Source organism: Lepidochelys kempii, chromosome 10 (assembly GCF_965140285.1).
Source record: "Lepidochelys kempii isolate rLepKem1 chromosome 10, rLepKem1.hap1, whole genome shotgun sequence".
Classification (NCBI taxonomy): domain Eukaryota; kingdom Metazoa; phylum Chordata; order Testudines; family Cheloniidae; genus Lepidochelys; species Lepidochelys kempii.
The window spans coordinates 2,125,185-2,138,366 of record NC_136389.1 but is presented as its reverse complement, the minus strand read 5'-3'; the positions used below and the strand labels follow the sequence as shown (position 1 = coordinate 2,138,366).

The 13,182-nt window shown below is 48.8% G+C and overlaps 1 protein-coding gene across 3 annotated transcripts; it reads left to right on the top strand.

The window, feature by feature from the left end:
• Positions 1 to 54: 54 nt before the first annotated feature.
• On the top strand, positions 55 to 12,949 carry EARS2 (glutamyl-tRNA synthetase 2, mitochondrial). Of its 3 annotated transcripts, none has more exons than XM_073361621.2 (9): positions 58 to 756; positions 3,092 to 3,247; positions 4,593 to 4,782; positions 5,272 to 5,744; positions 7,100 to 7,208; positions 7,907 to 8,060; positions 9,161 to 9,291; positions 11,082 to 11,217; positions 11,859 to 12,949. In XM_073361621.2, the coding sequence occupies exons 1-9, from the start codon at positions 639 to 641 to the stop codon at positions 11,898 to 11,900; spliced, it is 1,509 nt and encodes a 502-aa protein (XP_073217722.1). In that variant the 5' UTR covers positions 58 to 638; the 3' UTR covers positions 11,901 to 12,949. The 3 variants fall into 3 exon arrangements, with proteins under 3 accessions (XP_073217723.1, XP_073217722.1, XP_073217721.1); XM_073361620.2 differs by having other exon boundaries at positions 61 to 756; positions 11,881 to 12,949; XM_073361622.2 differs by lacking the exons at positions 9,161 to 9,291; positions 11,859 to 12,949 and having other exon boundaries at positions 55 to 756; positions 11,082 to 11,211.
• Positions 12,950 to 13,182: the final 233 nt, after the last annotated feature.

Genomic DNA, 13,182 nt, shown 5'->3' with positions numbered 1-13,182 from the left:
TGGCCCCCACGGCGCCCCGTACCCCGCCCCCGCCGGCCCCGGATTGGCCCCTACTGGCCCCCGTAGCCCGCCTCCCCCACCAGAGGAGGCGAGGCTGGAGCCCTCCCGCCGCGCTCGCTGCGCCCCAGCCCGGTCCCGCCACGTCCCCTCGCCCGGCTGGGCCCGCTCCCCTCGGCCTGGTGCGGCGCCCCGAGACGAGCCGGGCGCCTGACAGGCCCCGCGCCCATCCCAGCTCGCCGCCCCGGGCCCCCGCCGGTCCCCGGCCCCGCGCGGAGCTGCCCGTGGCGCGGGGACCCCCTGCCGGGATCCCCCCGGGTGTCGCTGGCGCTGCGGGGAAGATGCCACCTCTCCCGCGCCGCCCCGGAGAGGACCCAGGAGGAGTTGTTGTTCGGGGTGTGGGGATAGGCTTGGCCAATGCGGAGTGACTTATAGCTCGCCCCCCCCCCCCCGTTTAGACACAGCGAAGCGCCCGGCAACCGTGCCCGGACCGGAGGCGTGAGATAAAGGGGACGTGGCTCCTTTAAGGGACGCCCCGCCCTGTGGTGTGGGGGCGAAGTTGATTGGCTGGCTGTGCAAAGCCGGAAGCCGTTCGGCGCACCCACGTGCGCGGGGAGCTCCGTGCCGGAACGGGCGCTTCCATGGCGCCTGCGCTGCGCGGGGCCGGGCCCCTTCTGCGCGGGGCGCCGTCTCGGGCGGGGGTCGTGCCCTGCGGAGCCGGAGCCGGGGCGAGGGTGCGGTTCGCGCCCAGCCCCACAGGTAAAGGGTCCCCAGTCCCAGCCGCACAGGGCCGCGGCAGCAGCTGGGGTTCGAGTTCCTGTCCTCGCCCGCACCTGAAGTTACCCACGCTGGGGCAAAGAACGGGGGGGGACCAGGTTATCTGAGCGTGAGCTTCCCGGAGCTACAGCCCGCTGCATCGGGCGCAGCTGCTGCAGCCCACGGAAGCTCACGCTCAAATAAACTGGTTCGTCTCTAAGGTGCCACGAGTCCCCCTGTTCTTTTTGCGGATACAGACTGACCCGGCTGCTCCTCTGAAACCATACTGGGATGGCACGCTACTGGCCGGGGGGGGGGGTGGTTCTGCCCTACTGGAAGGGACACCGGAGGGGGGGGGTGGTGGTGGTGTGTGGGGGGGTAATTTGCATGAGAATTGTAAATGTGTCCTTGAAACACCCATGGAGACTTTAAAAAAGTGCCTGAAAACTAAACCAAAACTACCGAAATGTAGCTAATATCCGAGAGGATAAACTTGGTGTGAGTTAAAAATGAGCCCAATTTGTTGTGATTCAGGAGTGGGGATGTAAATGGAATGGTGAAACTCCTTTAGAATCTAAACGTCGACTTAAAATATAAAAATCATTCATCTAGTACAGGGCCAGAAATAATAATAATAATAATAAAAAAAAAAGTGGCTGTTTAATAACCCTTCCCCACCCGGTTTTTGTATTTTTTTCATAATTTGCACTTTTGGAGAAACTTTCATTTAAAAGTTTTCAAAGCACGTCACAATGTCCCTGTGAGAGCGATGTGTATTATATCACTCTTCTGAGTTTAAAGGCTCAGGGTCACACGCAAAGGCTCTGTATACATACTAAAGTTGCATCAGTTGAGCTAGAATAAATGTCTTAAATCGATTTGGATAAACTCATGCAAATGGCTCTATGGGCTCTTTTAAATCTGTTTACACCTGGGTTGTGTCAATATAGTTTTAAGCTGATTCCTTCTCAATTTAAGTTATAATACATATAAGCAACAGAAAATTGATTTAAGAGTATCCACACAGAGGTTTGCAGTGGTTTAAGTAAATAGATATGTTTTAAAAAATTAAACTGATACAAGTTTTGTATCTAAACAAGGCCTGTGCCTGTGACGGATCTGAGAATGGAACTCCATCTATCAGCTGGCACTTCCGTGTCACAGGAATAGGTGCCTTAAAAATAATGGACACAATCTGACAAATTTGGGCCCCTCAGCCTGTACAGAGCCCCATGAACTTCAGTGTGTCAATGCGGAGTGGTTTGTAATAATGGAACCTAAAATGGCTAGTTCTGTATGCTCAGAACTAGCATTCTCTCCCAGTGAAAATATACTGGTCTGTTTTTAGTCCTTTTTGTTTTCAGGTTCTCTTTTGTAGCTTGCTACAAGGGTCTGTTTAATGTGGGTTGCAGGGGAAACCCTCTCAACTGAAACTGAACATTCATAAAAACACTTCTGTTATAGGTGATACCTGACATTTACATCCTTTCATCTGTGAAGGCTCCCAAAACATTTTAAATACCTCTTTTAAAAAAGTACGTTTTACACCAAACTGTGACATTGTCCCTTAATAGATCTGTCTTGTCACACTTTGAAATTAGTTGCATTAGTGATCAGTTAAACTGCATATGGGTATGTTGTATGCCAAGTCAGGAGCAGATCTTGCAGTGTTCTGCTCCAGCCGTACAGGTCTCCCAGATAAATAAGATAAAGGGCAATTTCCTCTGCTGCAATGAGAAGCACTGATTAATGGCCTCAGCTCCGAGAGGGTAGGATCATTACAAACTGGCAAATGCTTGGGCCGAGTTGGCAATCTGTGCAGGCTCTTGTGATCACACAGTCCATCCTGCCTTTACTAGGCCATTGCTGTTGACCCTCAGGTTGCATATTTACTCTTTAAAGACTTGTCTAGTAGGACATTGAACAGCTGCTGCTAATTTTCAATATTAGATCCCCTAACCAGTACTGAAACCTGTGTAAGTGAGAGTGCAGACCACACAAAACTCTTCAGTGTTTTGGAGAGGAAGACAGAAGCTAATCGTGCCATCTGAAAGAGTTTTGAGAATGGCTTTCTCCAGTGGATACTGTCATTTAAATCATATTCTGCACCAGCTCAAGGAAGCCATTTCTGAAAACCAGTCATCGGTGCTTCAGTTTCCTAGTGTAGACAGAGCTTTAATGGTCTGCATAGCCGTTTGGTGTTTCTCTGTGCTGTTCAGGTGTAATAATGTGTGAAATGCCATCATAAACAATAGTTTACAGCTCCTGTTGAAAAACTTCTTTTGTCGATTGTATCTAATTTGACCTGACTTGCTCTGCTTTTGCTCTTATAACCCAGGCTTTCTGCACTTGGGCGGCCTTCGCACTGCTTTGTACAATTACATTTTTGCTAGAAAAAACCAAGGGGCTTTTATCTTGAGACTGGAAGATACGGATCAAAGTCGCATTGTGCCTGGGGCTGCGGAAGGAATAGAGGATATGCTGGATTGGGCAGGTAACTTCCAAGTCTATACACTTCACTTCTTAACTACTGAAACAATCTACACCATGAAGAGTTTTACTACTAAAAAGAACCTCACTAAAATTCAAAATCCCGTCAGCACTCTTCCTTGCTATTCAATATATTGAGTGGTTATCACAAAGGGCTAGGAGCCAGAAGGGTCCTATTGTAGTAAGACTTTAGCTAATGATTAGGTGAGTGTCCTTTGGTTATCCTGTGCAGAAGGACCATGGATGTTTATCTGGAAAGAGATGCATCCCTACCAAAGAGGTGTGTAGGAGGTTGGCAAAAAGACCAGGAGTTGGAACTGAGAGAACTCAGCATGAGTTAATAAATTGTGTGCGTGCATGTAATTTGCAAAAAAGGGTTCTGTGACATGTCTTATAAGATTCAGAGATGGTTGTTCATCTGTGTACACACCAGTCTCCGGGCTGCATCCTTTGCCTCTTTTTGTGCTTGGATGAGTGTTAAAGATATTGCATTGATGGTGAACGTTTGAGAAGACGGTGTTACTGTTAATTCTGTTTCGCATGTTTAGAATTCCGAGTACTCTGGTAATTGAATCACTTTACAGTAGAGAAAATAATGGGTCCTAAAATCTCAGCTGCATTTCTGTGAAGATAGTGTAACTTACCAGAGGAAGGTGAGTGCGGGCAGCCACACTTACATACTTCACACTCGGCTACTTGAAATGGATTGGACCTGCTCAAGTATTTGCCAGTTTGTCATGGTCTGACCTACCAGAGGCTGGAAACCTGAAAGAGACCATAAACCACGGGTGGCCAAACTTACTGACCTTCCGAGCCGAATCTGACAATCTTCAGAAGTTCAAGAGCCAGGGTGGGTCTGCCGGGGCTCAGGGCTTCTGCCCTGCGGGAGGCACCGGCCAGGGCTCAGGGCATCAGTCCCGCTACTGCTGAAGCCCTGAGCCCCAGAAGGCATGCTTCGCAGGACTGAATTCCTGAGACCCCCTTCCCCACTGGGCAGAAGCCGCTACTCCACCACCTTCCTGCAAGACAGAGGTCCCAAGCTCTCTCATCCACCCCAAGTCCAGTAGGTGGAGAATGGGGTGGGACTCCGCGATCTGCATTTTAACTGTAAAAGAGCTTTATGTGGCTTGCGAGCCACAGTTTGGCCACCCCTGCTATAAACGCTAACACTGTTGATGGCTCTGGAAGATTCCTCTACAGTTCACCAGGTAGAGTCCCAGGCTGTGAGTGAGCAGTGTGCTCTGTGGACACACTACAAACTCCTGCCTTCTGATCCCTGTTGAATGCTCTATCATCAGACTTTACCTTGGACTGAGAGCTTGTTAAATCCCATAAATCTGGCATTCCAGGTATCCCACCTGATGAAAGCCCTCGCAAAGGAGGCCCGGTCGGGCCCTACCAGCAGTCTCTCAGACTTGAGCTGTATAAGAAAGCCAGCAAGTTTCTTCTGGAGAATGGAGCTGCCTACCGCTGCTTTTGCACCCCTCAGCGCCTGGAACTGCTGAAGAAGGATGCGCTACGCAATCGTCAGACACCACGGTAGGGGGGCTTCCTGTGGAGTGTGTGCATGCAGAACCAGTGAAGAAGTCTCTGGCATTGGGATCCAAGACACCAGCTGCCCAGCTACAGGGGCACTGAAGGCATTAACAGCTCAGAATAATCAGAGCTCTTACTTGTCACTTTGGCTTTAGCTCCAAATGTATCTTGTTGTTGAAGGGAAAGTCCCAGTCTCTAGCCTAAATGACCATGTTTAACATTTATATATCACCTACTGTCTCTAAAGAGCATTACACACATTAACTGATCAAGCTTCTCAATCCCCCACCCTCCTAGTGAGGCGTGTAAGTAGATAAACATTATCCCCACCTTACAGAACGAGGGGCTGAGGCATAGAGGTGAGACTTGACCCAGCCCTGAGTGAATTGTTGCCAGAGCTGAGATTAGAACTCAGGATCCAGACTAGAATAGAAAAAGCTGACCTTTTGCCAGTGGTACTGAACCAAGACCATTGCTCTCCTGTCCCAAAAGGTATGACAACAGGTGCCGACACTTGAGCTCAGAGCGAGTGGCTGAGAAGTTGTCGCAGCGTTCTGACTACGTGGTCCGCTTCCGTTTGAAGGAAGGTGTGGAGCCCTTTCATGATCTGGTCTATGGATGGAGCAAGCATGAAGTGGCTACGGTGGAAGGTGACCCGGTGATCTTAAAAGGGGATGGCTTCCCCACATACCACCTGGCAAATGTGGTGGATGACCATCACATGGGAATTAGCCACGTTCTCCGTGGAACTGAGTGGCTTACTTCAACATCCAAGCACCTTCTTATCTACAGAGCCTTTGGCTGGGACCCTCCTCGGTTTGGCCACCTTCCGTTGCTCTTGAACAAAGATGGCAGTAAACTGTCCAAAAGGCAGGGAGACATTTTTCTAGAACATTTTGTTCAAGATGGCTGCTTGCCGGAAGCTCTACTGGACATCGTCACCAACTGCGGCTCTGGATTTGCAGGTACTTGGGGACAGGCGTGATTCACTGGGAGCTGCCCCAAGGTCTGGTTACTTGACACGTTTACTGCTTGTGGAAAGATTTGGTGTATTAATGTTTCAGCACTCTCTGAGCTCTCTTTGGAGGGGGTCAAAAAGGAAGGTCTCAGAAGGGGTCTCTACAATCAAAATGCTGCCAGCTCCTCTAAAGTTCCCCCAAGAGTGACGAGGGTCAGGATACCTCTGGGGAGCTGTTTAAAATTCAGTCCAGTTCCTAGTGGGCAGAGGTCCAGATCTTAACGGCCACCTGGTGACAGTCTCAGCAGAGAGGGAATGGGTTATGGAGGTGGTCCCTCCAAAGCATGGGTGGGGTGGATTGGGGAAAGCTTGCCCTTCTGCTCCCCACACTAGAGGATTTCAGTCCCCAAGACTGTCCATTCAGCACCAGCTTCATTGTAAAATGAAAAGAGCTGGAGGTGGGGTGTCAGGAGAGCAGCAGCTGCTCTGGGGACTGTTGGGGACACTTCTGCTCTCTGATTAGTAGTTAAGACACTACATTAAAGATTTTTCCCTGCCTGTTTAACCTGAAAGTCCATGGGAAGCTGGGCCAGTCACTCCCTTTCAGATTCTCATTTTGCAGGAGTCACAAACAGTCTCATGTCTCAGCAAGACAGCGCTTCCTATGTGTGGCTTAGGAACCCCACTGCAAATTAACCCCTTCCCAGGGGATGAAACTTTCTGCCTCTGAACACTTTTGCTGCTGGGTTGAGCAACGTGAGGATGATTTCTCTTTAAGAACTGAATCAGAGCAGCAAAAAGCCAGAGGGAAAAGTCCCTGGTTCCAACCGCTCACAGGGCCTCTCCAGGCTGTCTGGTGCATGTGGGATGCAGTATTGTTCTATGAAGCTCCGCAGTAATGCTCTGAATCAGTGTTCCCCGCACCCTCCCCCCCACCTTCGTAACAATTCAGTGCTGCTGTTAAATGGCCCGGGTACCCTGCACTGTCACTTCCAGGCCGACTGCTGCATGGGCAGGTGTTAGAGATACAGGGGAAATTATTAGTCAGGTAATGGCACGTCTACTGAAATACTTCATTCAGTGTCACCCCTTTAAAACAGCAGGAACTCCCTGGGCACTGCCTGTAGCTGGGACTTGGTAGAAAAGTTGGCAGAGTCTGTTCTCAGGACGAGACGGGCATCGCGCAAAATCTTGCCGTGAGGGCTCTGCCTTTCTCTTAAGAAAGTTCCCTGCTCTGTGTTGGCACTGAGCCGGTGCAGCGAGACCCTCCAGTGTCACTGTTTCCTTGGTTACGATGAGCAGCAGTGATACTAGCTGTCCATGGGAGTGAATGCATGATGCCATTGTTGCGTTATTTTGCAGGCAATCAGATGGGCAGGACGCTGGAGGAGCTGATCTTGGAGTTTGATGTGGGCAGAATTACCACCCACTCAGCCCTGCTGGATCTTGACAAACTCCTAGAATTCAACAGGTATGACAATTGGGTGTAGCACCTTATTCATTTCCAACCAACTCTAAAAATTGCCCTCCATGGACTTAGCTTCACCTAATGACTCTGTCCACCTGCTCCCCTGGCCTGCTGTTCCAGTCATGACCTCTTCTCTGTATTCTCCACTGTTGGGGTTCCTTTCTCCCTTGAGCCCCACTCCATCTACTGTAAAGCAAATAGTTTTTCAGCAGCTCCATATAAGCGTCCTGCCCATTGCACCCACTGGAAGGTTCAGTGCAGTGGCTCCCTTCCTCTTTAACCTGATGGCGCAAGGCTCTGAAATCCGCCATTCTGCAAATAGATACCAAATGGGGGGAATTGAGCCAACCTCCTAAATAACACTAGCATTCATGTGCCAGGAGCTTGTATACTTTGGTGGTGGTCATGGTAGGAAGGCCTAGCTAGATGGGCCATGTTGTGAGAGGAATGCAAGGACTTAAGTCTGGGTGAGAAACTACTTTTTAAAAATCATCATTATTAATGGTGTACCTCTGTGAAGTGCCCCACCTTCTCCCAGAGCCATGTGTTAAGGATTGTTGAATATTTACACTCACTGTAATGTTGATTTTTCTAAATGATTCTATGGGTTTATTTTGTAAACACTGTATAATGACGTTCATAAGTCTGAGTCTAAGCCAAAGAGGTCTGTAACCATTCGGATGGTTCTGTCTTCTGTGCAGGATTCACCTGGTCCAGCAGATTGGAGATGAGAGGCTACGACGAAAGCTGGTGACGGAGCTGCAGATGAAGGTGGAGCAGGTCTATGGTGATCGGCTTGTGGACAGAGAGGTTTTAGAGAAGGATTATGTGGAGCGAGTCCTCCTACTGAGAAAAGTATGACCAGCATTAAAGCTATGGTGCCCTTTGGGAGGGGAGTAGAGAGTTGGGAGGGCAGAAGCTCTGCAGGTGACCCAGTTGGGTTCTGGGCAATGCTAGAACTTGAGAGCTAAAGCTCCAAGGCCTCACAAACAGTGAGAGGTCCCATCCTGCCAGGCACCTGCATCCCTGCTTAATACCAAAATATGGAGCTGTGGAGTCAGTCCAAGTTGCAGGTATGACACTCCAAGCATCTCCACTATCTTTGCAGACCTGCGTGTCTATCCAAAATGACCTTGCTGGGTAGTGAGCAGCCATTTCTATCACCAAGCCCCCGTCACAGATGGTGGTCTCAGCAGAGAGACCAAGGACTGAATGGGCCTTCTCTTGCCCCAGGAGATTGGTTATCTTCAGGGCTCGTTGGCTAGGCAGTTGGGGAAGCTTGCCTACCTTCTGCCTGTTCTGGGGCTAAATGGAGAGAGCACGTCTCCAGCTATGTCAGTGTGGGACTTTGTGGTTAAATCAAGAGCGTTCCTTAATCCAGAGCCCTGGTCTAAAAGGAGGTGGCAAAGCAAGGCTTGAGGTGGGAGCAGAGGAGATGATGGCCCTGCCTATTGCTACATGAGCAAGGCCGCATGGTTCCTACACTCCAGCCCCATGAGATCACTGCAGGTTTGGGGGTCACTGCACACTCTTGCTTTAATAAAGGCAGGAAATACTGTGGCTCTTGAAAATGTGGTTTCACTATGGCAGCAAATATAAAATTACTCATGTGACTTCCTGCTTCTGCCCTCAGTGAATCAGCGAGTTAATGTCAGGGGGAGTCATTTGCAGAGTGCTGCTCTGACTCAGCCTGCTTGCTCCACCGCTGGCCTGTTACGGAGGCTTGTTGTCCCTGACTCATTGTTGCCCAGCACTTGCATCGTCATTTATGCCAGTGGCAAGTGGGTGTAAAATGCTACACAAGCCAAGTGTCAGCATTCCGCCCTCTGAACTGGTGAGAGTGCAGAACAGTGGTGAATGACCCCTTTGTCACCCTGACATCTAGCTGGAAATAGACTTCATCTTTTCTCTTCCTGAGCTGCCCGATCTTGACAGACCTTCTTTCCATCCCGCAGGGTCACATAAGCCGCCTGAAGAACTTGGTGGCGCCTGAGTATTCTTACTTATGGGTCAGGCCCTCAGTGTCCCGAGAGCAGCTGCAAACCATTTCAGCAGAAGTAGATGAGATAGGAAAGCTAGTCATAGGGTAAGTGTCTCTTCCCTGCTCTCTTCTCTCCCGCCTGCCCCCTCCAGCTGGTCTTGCTGCTCATTCTGCACTGGCATCAGACACAAACTCTTGAAAACATGCTGTAGTTAGTGTGCATCAAGAGGCTAAACGCATTCACATTCAGTCCTCACCCTCCCTATCCTCTCTCGGCCGCACTTGATGCTCACCTCCAGTCAGCCCATGAAACCAGCCTCTATCACCCACTTGTTACATTTTCAAACAAGCACCTTTGTGCTTTCTCCCACGCTGCCCCAGGTGCATGGGGGGCACTCTCTGTAAACATCCACAAAGCTACCTCCATGCCACTTTCCAGTCTCCTTAAAACTCTCCTCTGCCGAGATGCCAACAAACCCTGTTAGGCAGCTGGTGTTCAGAGATCACTGCCTCTCATGCTGACTGGTAGGGTCTCATTGTTTACTCGTCCCCCTGCAGCAGTCTGTCTGTCTGTCCATCTCTTCTCTTGTACGGAGGGTTTATGTATATGAACAGTTAGCGCACAGCAAGCTGGGGTGTAAGTCTACCTCACAGTAGCCTGTGCACACTAGCTGTCCATGTGGACCCTGCTTCTGCGCTCTAAAAGTTCCCTAGTGCACTCTGATTTACTCCAGTTTCACAGTGGGGTGTATCAAAGCGTGTTGCAATTACCTGTGGTGCAATTCACCAACTGTAGTCTCTAACTTTCAAGAATCCAGGAAGGTTTGGCTCAAACTTTCACGTGCAGGAGGATGTTCAAAACAATTCTGATTATTAACAAAATGACCAGGGTGTTTGTCTGGAATTAATCTGGGATCTTGTGGCCTGCAGAATGCAAGAGACCAGTGTGATAAACTGTAAACTTCTACATGAATTCTCAGCTAATCTGAATAATTGTCACCTCTGGAGTTCCTGGAGGGGACCTCTGCTGTTTCCATGTCTGCATTTCCGCCTAGTGCGCCACAGTCCTCTGTTCAGAAACAGTGCTGCGATGGAGGACAGGCCATACCGCTTCTGCTGTGCACTATCTCCTTTACTTTATGCCTCTGGCCTTCACACAGCTCTGCCAGTGCATTTCAGCCCTGACCTGTACCACCCTCTCTTCCACTCCTAAATCTCCTTCTCCCAGCTCTGCTAAGCCATCATAATATGGACCTGCACAGTCATCTGCAATTCGGATCCTAGATTCCCCAGAACTCAGTTCCAACCTTCAGCAAACCCTGCTACTCTGGACCAAGGGCCTCTTCTGAGCTGAGACTAGCAGTTGTGCTGAAAGCTAAATTTTGACCGGTTTCAGAGTAGCAGGACCATAACTGATGCAGTGATTTTGACCGTAACTGATGCAGTGATGTCTGCAGACCCTTGACAGACAGCTGGAAACAGGACCTCTGAGAGGTGCAAGCTGCCTGTTCATTGTAGTGGGACAGTAACTGAACCTTAACAATGGCAATGCAAATGTCAGGAGAAACATCCAGCTAACATGCAGAGCACACTGGGCCTGCTCTTATAGTTGGGGTAACATTAGTAACAGGTCCTGTCCCTGACTCCTCGAGAGATCATGTCCGTGTAAAAAATGTCTGATCAGCCATGTGGTTTTCCAGATCTCTGGCATCATTTTATAATCCGTTGCCTATCTGAGCTAACTGTTTTCCTGGTGCTGCTGAGGTAGTGCTTAGCTTCCTAAAAGCAATAGTTTGCTTGTGTGCAAAAGGGTCATTTGTGGCAGCTCCTACTGTCAGCGGGAATTCCTCACTTCCACGTGTCACTGGACTGAGAGGGCTTCTTCTCTCCCAAAGGCTGATGGAAGGGCAGACTGCTGCCCTGACTACAGAAGGGTTGAATGAAGACCTGAGAGGCCTACAGGAGCAAACAAGAGGGACCAAATACAGCAGCATGATGAAACTCCTCCGCTTGGCCCTCAGTGGACAGCAGGTAAAAGCCATTTGAAGTTGAGACCTTCCCATCCAGTAATAACAGCCTGCTCTCTGGTCACAAGACAGGCTTTTGGGTGCTAAACCTTGTGTGTGTTTTCCTCAGTTTCTGTAATAAGTGAATGTGCTAATGTGAAAAAGCTCCTTGGCAGAGAGGGATGCTAAGAGAGGCAAGAAGTACCAAGCCATCCCCCCAGAGCTGCAAACCTGTGGTTGGAAAGGCAGCTGGCTTGTTCGTAAGGGGCATTGTCAGCTTTTGGGTGTGTCATGGTTCATAATGTAACCAAGAATAAATTCCTCATTTGGTCCAAAATGATGGTTAAAAAGCAGGGCGAGTTCTCTCATGGCATAACTCCTTTGAGTTTGATGGCGCTACCCCAGCAGAGAAGTTGGCCTGATGTTGGGGACTTTTCTTCCAAGATGACAGAACCAGAGTCTTGTATTAGAAATTTCAGCATATTTTAATCGCAGGTGACTAACAACTCATCATTCAGTCATCTCCAGTATAGAGTGATACAGACTTGTACCCACTGGATGTTACCAAGGGAAAAATATAAAAAACTCCAAGTTCTGATAGTGTTGTGATGAGCGCAGTGTGGGAATGGGAGTAGAACAACAGAGTGTTTGCTTTCACTTGTGCAGTGTCTTTTGTGTGTGTTTTCAGCATGGACCAAGCGTGGCTGAGATGATGGTTTCCTTGGGACCTAGAGAAGTGTGTGAACGGATAAAGAAGGTGCTTTCCAACTAGCAAGAAGCTTCCTAGAAGGAATGGCTCCAGCAGACAGCACTCCCCTTCCGAGCCCTATGTGTTCTTCAGTACTGCAGCCTAAATTCTGAGGCCACAGTATTTCACAGGAACTGGGCCTTATACCATGCTGAATTTGTGAGAGTGCTATCAGCACACTTGAAGATCTCTGTGTCTTCATGAGGCATAACCTAGTTCATATAAGGGGTGCAACTGAATTCTGATTCAGATCTGCTTCATTGTCTTCGTCTTGTGGGACCAGGCTGACATTCAGATTGGGATATGGAGTACTTCATCTTAACTGTATGTTCAAGTCCAGCCTAGCTTGGCAGTGACTGAAAGTGGTTACTTCTGATGGCTGTTTGATTTCCCATAAGCCACAGCATGGTGATCTCTTTTTGAAGCTGTGTCCACATGATCCAGAAACCATCACAACTGATGCTAATTAGCCCCCAGTTGGCAATCTGAGCAGAGAGGTCACATGTAAATGGGCAATGTAGATTTGATCCCTTCAGCCATACAAAGTGCCCTTCCAGGTCTGGCTTGGTGCATGTTGGTGGGGACTGTTGTGTGAGAGAAGTGTACACTTTTCACTGTCTCTGTTCTGTGGGTGATGCAAGGACTTTTCTTTCCAGCACTGTAACCCACATTTTTCATGAATACTTAATTCTACTTTTTAAAAAGTCCCTGATATTTTTGTTTTTGAACTGGACCCAGGAAAAGATAACAAACAGCAGTTTCTGTGCTAGAGTATTACAGTGCACATCGTCATGTCCAGTTAGCAATTTGGTTTTTAAAGCCCCTTTTTTGGATAAAAGCACTTTCATCCTGACATGAAATTGGGGATGCTGGATCCTTTCCTTGCAGGTCATCCTACCTGCCTTCCCACCCCATTAACGCAGCAGAGAAAACATGTACATTTGTACAGCTGTGTCTAAATGTGACGTGAGTGTGTAACTCTTTCCTATCATAAAAATCTGTAACTGTTTTACTGTGGCCTTCTTTCAGCAGTGTCTTTCAGTGCATCTAAGGTGGGGAAGTGTCTAGGTCTTTCAAGAACTGTACATTGGGAACATTAAGTTACTGTGTGCTCCCCCTCGATGGCCAAATGTTGCATTTTAAACATATGCGAGTCTACTCCTTGTGGATAAATAATGATGGGCCCCATTTTGTTCTGAAGTCAACACAAGTGTAAGTGCGACAAATTGAATATAGGTTTCA

What these genes read in the sequence shown, in the direction of transcription:
- EARS2 (XM_073361620.2), top strand. Translation starts at nt 639, where the DNA reads ATGGCGCCTGCGCTGCGCGGGGCCGGGCCCCTTCTGCGCGGGGCGCCG. An exon ending in GGATATGCTGGATTGGGCAG is followed by an intron (nt 3,248 to 4,592) that starts GTAACTTCCAAG and finishes CTGGCATTCCAG; the next exon opens with GTATCCCACCTGATGAAAGC. An exon ending in ATAGGAAAGCTAGTCATAGG is followed by an intron (nt 9,292 to 11,081) that starts GTAAGTGTCTCT and finishes TCTCTCCCAAAG; the next exon opens with GCTGATGGAAGGGCAGACTG.